Below are 10,679 nucleotides of genomic sequence, written 5' to 3' on the forward strand. Positions count from 1 at the left end.
ATAACATAATTGCTTGTTGAGAAATCTGAAACGGACCCGGGATATTTACCTACCCTAATCTTCTGTTTTATTAACTCCATCCCTAATTGCACTTTCAACTATTCATTACATTTTTTTTATATATATATATATATTTTTAATCAAGGAATATGTCGCTGACGCTTTGAATTTTGGAGTAGAAAAAATATTTAATTTTTTTATCATAGAAAACTTATTTAAAATTAGTTACATGTATCATGCATATAAACCATATTTTTATTAATACTATAGTATATAAATATGAATAAAAGTGAAAAAATATTTTAATTTTTAATTATCTGTTTAGTTAAATTAAAATGTTATGGGTATTATTTATTAGTTACAAATTTAAAATAAGAGAACAAATATATTTACTTAATTATATTTATGTAGTTATTTATTAACAAATGTAACATAAAGTAAGAGAATAAATATTTATTTGATTAGTTTTTATCTATCTATTTAACTAAATCAAAATTTTATTAGTTTAAAAAAAAATCAACATTATATTATCATAAACAACATTTAAATATAATTTACATATATTAATCTTTCTATATTTATTATTCATTAACGGATCACGTAAATATGGGTAATTATGGCTACAAATTAAACAAAAAATATAAAATTAGATATGGATACAAATTATTTAATTGTTTTGGACTTTAAAATTCTGAAACTAACATATTATAATAGGGAAAACAAGAGTACTACTACACACATAATGCGGAGTACGTAAGGACTGATAGCGAACACAGCAACAGTAGCGAGAGCAAACTCATATAACTACGTATCTTCATGCACAGAAAATCTAGCTTTTTTTTATTTGAATTTCCTCATAAAAACCTGATAAAACCCTAAAATTTCTAGGTTTCTTTTTCTGTAAAAAACAGTTTTATGTTGATGAGGAAGAAGGGAAGAAGAGGCTTATTTGGTGGACAAAGAGATTACAGTCATGACGATGAAGGATTAGTAGGATCAGTCCACGACACAGAATTAGACGACGGTAGCCATTTTAGTATTACCGGAGAAATTCTGCCTTCTCTTGGTGCAAAACCTGCTCGCTCTCATCAACTACTCCGCCCTTTTATCATCTCTCCCTTTGATCCTCATTACAGGTTTTTTTTAATCTCACAATGCCACTGTCTTTTCTATTTTTACTCAATGGAATTTTACTGATTTTGTTTGTTTTTTTTTACAGAAAATGGGAGAAGTTTTTGGTGTTTTTAGTGTTTTATACAGCATGGGCGTCACCGTTTGTGTGCGGTTTTCTTGAAAAGCCGACACTGCCACTTACTGTGATTGATAATGTTGTGAATACATTTTTTGCAATAGACATTGTGTTGACATTCTGCGTCGCTTACCTTGATAAATCTTCTTATCTTCTTATTGATAATCGAAAGAAAATTGCTCTGAAGTATGCTAAAACTTGGTTTTTCTGTGATGTTATCTCCACCATTCCTTCTGAACTTGTCCGTACTCTGCCTGATAGAATTCAGAAATATGGCTACTTTATCATGGTTTTTCGCCTCTGGCGTATCTGGAGAGTCAGTCGCTATTTCGCTAGGTAATTCAATTGAGTCCGTTTCGAAACAAGTGAAATCATGCAGCAATGGAATTGAATTCTTGCACATGATTCATTAATACTGTGTTCATTTGTTCTCACTGTCCTCCTTTTTGTCATCAGGTTGGAGAAAGATAGGAAGTTTAACTACATTTGGATTCGATGCTTGAAGCTTATATGTGTGAGTGTTTACTGTCATATCATGTGATTGATTGAAAATCTATAGGTCTCTTGGTCTTACATTGATTGTGATGCTCTTGCAGGTTACCCTCTTTGTAATTCACATTGCAGGTTGCTCCTATTATTTTCTTGCTGAAATTTATGGTAATCCATCAAGGACATGGCTTGGGTTAGTTTGGCAAGATTATCGTAAGCAGAAGCTGTGGGTTCGTTATGTGACATCACTCTACTGGTCCATAACCACACTTACTAACACTGGCTATGGTGATATACATGCAGTAAATGAATTTGAGATGATATTTGTTATGTTGTACATGTTGTTTGATCTTGGACTGACTTCATATCTGATTGGAAATATGACCAACTTGGTTGTCCATGCAACTGGTCGGACAAGGCAATTTGTAAGTAGAATGTCCAGCAATTTTCTTCTCTCTTTTCATATTGCCAAAAGCTTGGCCTGATATGGTATTCCATTGCACTTGATCAGAGAGATACGATCAACGCTGCGTCGAGCTTTTCACAGAGGAATCAGCTTCCTGTTGGGTTGCAAGATCAAATGATTGCTCATTTGAGTTTAAAGTACAGAACTGACTCAGAGGGCCTGCATCAGCAAGAGACAATTGATTCCCTTCCAAAGGCCATTCGGTCAAGCATTAAAAGCCATCTCTTCAACTCATTGGTGAATGAGGTGTACTTGTTTCGAGGGGTATCAAAGGACTTGCTTTTCCAATTGGTAATTCACAGCAGCCATTTCATCTTATTTATTGCCTTTCTGGTCGAGAAACTCAGGCTTGTCCTTATCATAAATTTAAAAATGGTTCTAATGGCATTTTTCAAGGTTGAACTTTAAAGTCATGAGGAAACTGTTTAAATCCTGATTTATGCTGCAAAATATGTTCTTATTCCTGTATATGGCCTTAAGTTATATGTGTATTCATACTGTATTTTGAAACTTGTTTGAATTTTGAAGGTTGCTGAGATGAAAGCAGAGTACTTCCCTCCCAGAGAAGATGTGATTTTACAGAATGAGGCACCCGCAGACATGTATATATTGGTGACTGGTGCTGTGGTGAGTTGAGTTGTACAATTTCCTTTTCTTTTCATCCTATTCTGCAGTGCCCTGTACTGAAAGTTTTCTGTCAATTACTTACAAGCTTCAGTAGAAAAAAAGAAAAAGTCCTCTTGTAATGCCTGATTGTGTTTTTACTTGGAAATTGGATTTTGATTATCATTATTTTTCCTATGTGTTGTGCACAGGAACTTATTGTGAAAACGAATGAAATAGAGCAGGCAAGTTCTTAACATGAATTCTTTTTGATATTTTCTTCCTTACTTTGCTAATCAAATTGTAAAAGAAATCTTACCATGTGTTACTTTGAACCTAAGATTAGGTTATCGGTGAGGAGAAAACAAGAGGAGCTGTCATGGGTGAGGTTGGGTTGCTATGTTACCGGCCACAAATGTTTACAGTTCGGACCAAAAGATTGAGTCAGCTGCTGCGTATGAACCGCACTGCATTTTTAAGTATCGTGCAATCAAATGTTGGAGATGGAAGGATAATTATGAACAATCTTCTTCAGGTCAGCAAAAATCATACCGATAATTATGAAAACAATGCTTTAGAAATGCCTTTGTATCTTAGGATGATAGGTTAACTTAGACGTAGATGTTAATATGATTAATGCAGCATTTGACAGAGTTGAAGGATCCAATGATGGGAGGAATATTAGCAGAGATACAGCAAATGCTGGCTCGTGGGAGAATGAAGCTGCCTCGTGGGAGAATGAAGCTGCCTCTTACGTTGTGCTTTGCAGCTATGAGAGGCGATGACCTACTGTTGCATCAGTTGCTAATACGAGGTTCAGATCCAAATGAATTGGACAACAATGGGCGAACTGCTTTGGTAATTAAATTGTTTCTGTAATATAAATGTTTTTGTCTAAAAAGAATCATGTGGATATATGAACCTGGAACTTACTGTGATATACTTCATAACAGCACATTGCAGCTTCAAATGGGGCTGAGCATTGTGTAATGCTCCTTCTAGAGTACGGAGCAGATCCTAATATGAAAGGTATTTTCTAGCCTATGACATATGCATCTGGTATAAAATAACATGTAAAGATTACTTCTGCTTTTGGAAAAATTGAGGATTAAAATTGTTTGCTCTGGTTTTTGCAGACTCACAAGGCAATGTTCCTCTTTGGGAAGCGTTGCTGGGTAAACATGAATCTGTGGTTAAACTTCTTGGTGACAATGGTGCCACCTTATCCTGTGGAGATGTGGATCAATTCGCATTGGCAGACATTGAGCAAAATAACTTGGATTTGCTAAAAGAGATTGTAAATTGCGGTGGAGATGTGACACGCCCCACAAGCAGCGGAACAATACCACTTCATACTGCAATTTCCGATGGAAATATTGAAATGGTCAAGTTCCTTTTAGAACAAGGGGCTGATGTTGATACTCCTGATGTAGATGGATGGACAGCAAGGGATTTAGCAGATCATCAGGGCCATGAAGAAATTCAAGCTTTGATCCAAAATACGCAGACGAAGGAAAAAAAGCATGTTCCGACAATTCCAAAGCAGCAGGGAGTGACATATCTGGGGAAGCATATAGTAAAGCATAGTAGTGAACCCACAATTTCAATTTTAAACGCTGATTCTATGTCATCTACTCCTAGAACAATCAGGCCTAATAGTTGCCAGAGGAGAAGGGTTGACAGTTTTAACAATTCACTTTTCGGCTTCATGTCTGGTGCAAATGCCTGTGAGTATGAACTTTAATTTTGGTTATAATTGTTTTATTAGGGAATCTTTAATTTTGTTAAACATTGTAATTCGTCTGTCTGTACAACAGCTGAAGTGATTCCATCTGCAAGTGATGGCGCTGCTAGTTTTCCAAGTTTGAAGTATCCAGGCAGAGTGACTATTAGTTGTCCAGAAAAAGGTGCATTTGAAGGGAAGCTTGTTCTGTTGCCAAAATCGCTTGATGAGCTATTAGCGATTGGAGCCAAAAAATTTGGATTCTCAGCCACCAAAATTCTTACCAAAGAAGGGGCTGAGATTGAAGATATAGAGCTCATTAGAGATGATGATCATCTTGTTCTTGTTAGCAGTAGAGCCACTGGAATACAAAGATTTCGAGATTTTAAGCATAGGAACATAGCATACACTTGGTAGGTTTAGTTATCTTGTTCATATTCTCTCTCTGTACAAAATTCACGAGAAGTAGTCTAAATGTATACATAGTTATACAAGTAGAATAGAAGATTCTAGGCTCTGTGCAAAAGTAGGGAATATAGAGATGAAATAATGATCATTGTTACTCAAAGAAGAGGTTTGGATCATCCATGGTAAGAAGTAATGAATGAATTAAATAGCATTTGAAAAGTTATTACTCAATATTAGAAGGAATTCCTCTTATTATTACACTCTTTGTAAGGAGTAACAAAACCATTCATCAAATTTTTAGTGCAAAACTAGTATAATTTGAATTTGAATCTTTTTGTTCCTTTCTATTTATCATGTCGCGTTTCTCTATCCTCGACTCAGTCTTGACCCATAATTTGGTTCAAATGATATTGAAAGTCTACGGCAAAAAGTTGTTAATCAATTGTCCAATTCTCTCTACCTACTTGGAAAACTCAAAAAACGACCAGAAAACTAGTCAAGCTCTTCATTGTCTCCCTTACCAGTGGCTTGTTTTTTCGGTATTGTCTTCCGTTAATTGTTTAACTTGCTTGTGTACTTGCAGACTCTTCTGATATTTCACCCAATTGCCTCTAGGATCTAAGTTGGCTATCATCTTCACTGTAATCTATGAGCTCTTTGCTTCTTTCGACATCCTAATTGCTACCGCCACTCATTGTTGTTGACTATCAAACTGCTGTGGATGGACCTGTAATAAATAATAAAACACCACATTCTGTCATTGTAATTTTTCTTTTATTTTCATTTTTATCAGATACAGAAGTGAAAAGCACATAAATATGCCATGCCTGATATAGTTTGTCTTCCTTGAAGCTTAAAGTTCTAAGTTTCAATTCGCCTCTGTTTGTTGTCATTTCATCCAGGATCTCAGCATCAAAAAAATCATCTCCATCACTAGACTCTGTCCCCAACTCAGGCACTTCTCTCTCCTGCACCAAGTTATCATATGTTCAGCTGAATAATAAATTCAATTTTCAGTTTTCTTTTATCAAAGTTTTGAGGACTTAATTGTTGAGGCTTCGGATCATAAAAGATACTTACCCTGAGCATAAGACTACGACTTCGCTTTGGAGTACCGGTAATTTCTTCATAGCCAGCAGCATCTAGTTCTTGAAGATGCTGAGGATGAAACAGCTTGGGAAAGATAGAGTGCCTTATACCAATTAAAATAAAGAATGGCAGTGGGAACAAAACTCCAGCAATTGGTATCCATGTTACGCCAAAGCAAATTAAAAGGTACAAAAATTGGAAGATCGTAAATATAGCAATGTGCTTGAATGGCACCAATTCCACAAATGAAGCATGAACGCCTTCCAATACTCTGCCCAATACAATGGCATAGGAGCAAAAGAAATTAAGATTACATAACGTATATATAATGTATTAAGTTATTTTCAATTAGTATCCATATCACAGTGAACTTACTTGTAACGTCGATTAGGGGGAACAAAGAGCAGTAAAATCCTTTCCCAAAATTGATTTCCAGGGAGACTATCAATGGCCATGTAAGCAAAGTATCCCCAGAGAACTGATGTAGGTATCTTTTTTATTAGAGGCAGAGCACATGTTGATAATCCAACAAGCAGAGACTGTAATAGATTACTCATTCTCTGCTCATTAACCCTCACAGGCAAATAAGCATCAATGTGTTTATCAGGATCGAACTTTTTGTTTTCGTCACCTTCATCATCACATTTCATTACAGCCTCTTTCAAGTCCTTCAACTCTTTATCTACTGAAACTGTCTACAAGAAGCCACGAAATCCATGTTAAGTATAGCATTCTAAAATATGTAAAGCAGCTTTCAAAAAAAAAAAAAAATATGTAAAGCAAACTGATAAAAGGCATCTACTTACAGGTGGAGCTGTTTCCATCTCTATAAACACGGCTTGCATACTTCCATAAATTTCCGAGTTGCTTGCTTTCCGATCAATGCATTCCTTGGCACTTTGTACCATCTTCTTCCGAATCAACTGCAAACCATATTGTAACATTTAAATAAATTGAAACAATCATGGAATGAATATGCAAGGAAAAATGCTAGTCAAAACGTTTGCCGCACCTGCCTCTTGAGAACTGCAAGGCTCTTAGTATGCATGGGTGATTGGGGGAGGACTCCATTTGAAGGTGGGAGTCCAAGCAGCCCACAAAGTAATGTCTAAAGTCCCGGAAAAAAAAAACATTACTTCAGTAACAATATGCAAGGGGAAAGCTATGAAAGCGAAACTTACAATGAAAAAAAAAGCATTTACCATGAATCCAAGTAACAATATATCATAATGATAAGCTGATGGGTTCCTAAGATTGAACTCCTTTTGTTGTGCCATTTGCGAAGCTACACTGTGGTCAAAAAAGTATAAACCTGCTATCATAATGGCTGGTATAATTGCAGCGGAAATGTAAACCATCGGAACCTTTCCCATATCCTGCAAATTAACATCATTTTAATTTTCAACCACTTAAACGCCTCTACCTGATCAGAACAGATAGTCACATGAAATCATATTGAGCCCAAACCCCAAGAATAAATTTATAAAAAGAGACGCAAATCCTTAGTGAAGAAATTCAAAATAAAGAAAAATCTAATTTCATCAGTCGTCACCTAAACTCACCTTAATGACAGTCCAATGATAAAGTGTTGAAGAATCCCAAAGAAGTGGAGAACGTAGTCTCCTAGGAACTCCAGAAGGAACTTTGCTTGGTAGACTATATGACAACACAGTCCACAACAGTACCATCAGGGGAACCCCATAGTCTGCGATAAAACTTCGGAGCTGTCCTGTAAAGAATGAAGAAATAATGATATAAACATTTATTATTTAATCTCTGCACAACTAAGCTAGCAACTTCAGTGCAATTATTTCACCTGTGCCATATCGCCATGACCTTGCCTTCCTGCTCTTAAGAGCAGTGACGAGTAAACCAAATGAGAAAATGATCGCGAGTAATCCATTAGAATACAGCCATTGAAATTGATATTCTTCCAATTGAGGATTCTCATTTTTGGGAACATGGAATTCACTAACAAGTCCCTGTATCGCAAAAACAGAGAAATCGCATCAAAAATGTTTAACTTCACTAGTGCCAAAATCAAGTAGAGAAATCAATACCTTAACAGCCTCTTGAATGAAAAGAACTGTAATCAACATGCCAAAAAGCTCCCCAGCAATTCTTGTGAATTTAGAGACAATGCTACCAGCATTGAAAATTGCAAGCAGGAAAAGCAGAAAGGACGCCCAAATACAAACCCTGCAGAGGATACACTATATATTAAATCAAGAAGTTCAAATAAAAAGCACCTAAAATCAATAAGTAGAAAAGAAAAAGTCGGCTAAAATTGCCTTACCAACCAGCCCAGGCTAAGTACAATTGCTGGCCTAACTCAGCTTTCCCTTTACTAAAATTGTACAAATAAGTATACATTATTGCAGTAGGTTCAGCAACTCCTAGAATCAACAATGGCTGGCCTCCAAATACTGAGTGGAATATGCCACAAATAGCAGTAGAAGCTAAGGTTTCCACTGTACTCAGACTTCCATCTAGCAATAGATAAAATACAACCATAATTTTCACACTTACTAACAGACTAACACAGAGTAGATTGACTGTGCAGTTACACTAAAGAAACTCGAGTTTGGCTCTGTGACTAATTAATGTTAAAGCCAATGAGCTATAGCTCAAATAGTATAAGCGCTCAACAGTATTATGCTAAGGTCGCAGGTTCAATTCCTCCCACAAGCGCTCTCCCTCCCTAATTATCAAAAAAATAATACTAAAATCAAGTACTAACCAGTGTCTCTACTCAATTGCTCTCCAAAGGCAATAACAGGAAGTGCAGAAGCAAAGAAGATATAAGTAGTTGGAGCCAATATCCTGAAAATGCATATAATTTTTTTTTTACTAATAGAGTAAGTTTACTTAACATCAAAATTTAACTAAAAGAATGAGTTTATCAAACATCAAAAATTTGCTAAATAAATTACCTAATGCCTGAATGAAAGGCACTGATCCAATCATCTTTATAGCACGCAGATCTTCCTTTCACGTCTTTGATTATTCCTTTGAATGGAGACCTGATGCTCTCCATTGATCCTGATTAATTTCCAGGTTAATTAAGTTAATGTACTGACTAAACAAACTGAAAAAAGGTACATGAAAAGCTGTATTTTCATCAACTTTTTGTCAACTAATAATAATATATAAATTGAGTGTAAGTTAAGGAAAACTAATTAGAGAAACAAAATCAGAGAAAATATTTAAACGTAGAAACAGTTTCAGTGAGTCTAAGAAACCATTTTTCAACATCGCCAAATTTTTCTCGGTAACCAAACAGAATTTTGAGAAATTTCAGAAAAAACAGCAATCCATGCACGTCAAAAACATTGAGTTTTCCGCATTATATTAATAGTATAACAATAATTAAAAAAACGCAAGTAAATGACATTGAAAGACGTAAAACAAGAGATTAAAACACATTATAAATTAGTAATGAGCTTCTTCAACAACGAGTAAATGAAAATTAAGTTAATATATACTGTCAGACTCTTACCAGTATAGAAACTATCCTTAGATAAATAAAAGTGCAGACGTCGGAGGAGAAGATGGTGGTGGCGGCCGGAAATGTGAGAGTCCCGGTGGAGCGAAGTGGCGAAATAGCTTTTGATTTTCTCTTTCAGAAAAAATCAAAAAGTTAAACGCAGCCAAGCTGAAATGAAATGGCAGAGCGAAGGGGTTTTATGAGCGCGTCTTGTGGGTCCCAAAGTGTAAGGTGGGTCTCATGGAATCGTAAAATAATCTGATTGGGTACTATAGCGTGGACCTGTGTCGTTTCCTTGGAAATTAATGTCGGATTGCTGAAGTAATGCGTGTATTGATTCTGTAGGCTAGCATCTATGGGTTATTGTGCGATTGAGCTGATCTTGACCGTCAGTAATTCAAAAAAAGAAAGCAGATTGATGTGTAAGATCGATCACATGGCGATCCGATCCTCTGAAGTTATTATAGAGGAGTATGTTGCATCCACATGCAAGCAAAAAGAGAGTTTTCTTTAGGAACACATGACAAATGGAAATGGAGTGTTTGATTTCAATTTTGTTTTTATTTTCCAAATACATCTCTTAAAAATTTGTTAAAGATGCAGGGGCAGAGCCAGAGTTGCGTTTTAGGAGGGGCCAGATGGCTGAGCAAGAACCGAACCAAACCGAAAAATCAAACCAAATCGAATTTTATTGTTTGGTTCGGTTTTTCGGTGAAAACGGTTTGGTTCGGTTCCTACTTTAGGTAAAGTTTGTAGTTCGGTGTTCGGTTCGGTTTGGGTGTTTTGAAAACCAAAAAATCAAAAAAACCGAATGAACCGAAATTTAATATAAAATATATAACTTTTTTAAAAATAATATACATATATACTCATATTTATATGTTTTTTGTCTTTATATCTTTATTATTGTTGATATATGAATTAATAATTGTTATTTAAACATATATGAAAGTATATTAGACTCTAATTATTTAATATTTGAATTAATTTTAATAAAAAAATAGAAAAAATAATTAAATTCGGTTTTAACCAAACCAAACCGAACCGAAATATTTCGGTTTGGTTCAGTTCGGTTTTTTTACTTCCAAACTAAAAGTTCGGTTCGGTTTGAGAAATTTCCAAACCGAAAAAACCGAAAAATTTTCCCACCGAACCGAACCAAACC

General features: G+C 35.3%; 2 protein-coding genes across 2 annotated transcripts; one reads left to right on the forward strand and one right to left on the reverse strand.

The window, feature by feature from the left end:
* Positions 1–727: 727 nt before the first annotated feature.
* Positions 728–5,137, forward strand: LOC126679912 (potassium channel AKT1-like). Its single transcript, XM_050374936.2, has 12 exons — positions 728–1,136; positions 1,220–1,585; positions 1,706–1,763; positions 1,846–2,163; positions 2,250–2,495; positions 2,733–2,831; positions 3,020–3,052; positions 3,154–3,342; positions 3,450–3,665; positions 3,761–3,836; positions 3,944–4,534; positions 4,625–5,137. The coding sequence occupies exons 1-12, from the start codon at positions 916–918 to the stop codon at positions 4,945–4,947; spliced, it is 2,736 nt and encodes a 911-aa protein (XP_050230893.1). The 5' UTR covers positions 728–915; the 3' UTR covers positions 4,948–5,137.
* A 34-nt stretch (positions 5,138–5,171) lies between these two features.
* On the reverse strand, positions 5,172–9,697 carry LOC126679967 (probable boron transporter 7). Its single transcript, XM_050374995.2, has 14 exons — positions 9,527–9,697; positions 8,961–9,069; positions 8,768–8,850; positions 8,324–8,516; positions 8,088–8,226; positions 7,844–8,009; positions 7,590–7,756; positions 7,230–7,403; positions 7,040–7,135; positions 6,834–6,950; positions 6,403–6,722; positions 6,019–6,298; positions 5,766–5,906; positions 5,172–5,665 (listed from the first exon to the last, which is right to left on the reverse strand). The coding sequence occupies exons 2-14, from the start codon at positions 9,062–9,064 to the stop codon at positions 5,630–5,632; spliced, it is 2,016 nt and encodes a 671-aa protein (XP_050230952.1). The 5' UTR covers positions 9,065–9,069; positions 9,527–9,697; the 3' UTR covers positions 5,172–5,629.
* Positions 9,698–10,679: the final 982 nt, after the last annotated feature.

The sequence above is a fragment of the Mercurialis annua genome, linkage group LG1-X (assembly GCF_937616625.2).
Source record: "Mercurialis annua linkage group LG1-X, ddMerAnnu1.2, whole genome shotgun sequence".
Taxonomy (NCBI): Eukaryota; Viridiplantae; Streptophyta; class Magnoliopsida; order Malpighiales; family Euphorbiaceae; genus Mercurialis; species Mercurialis annua.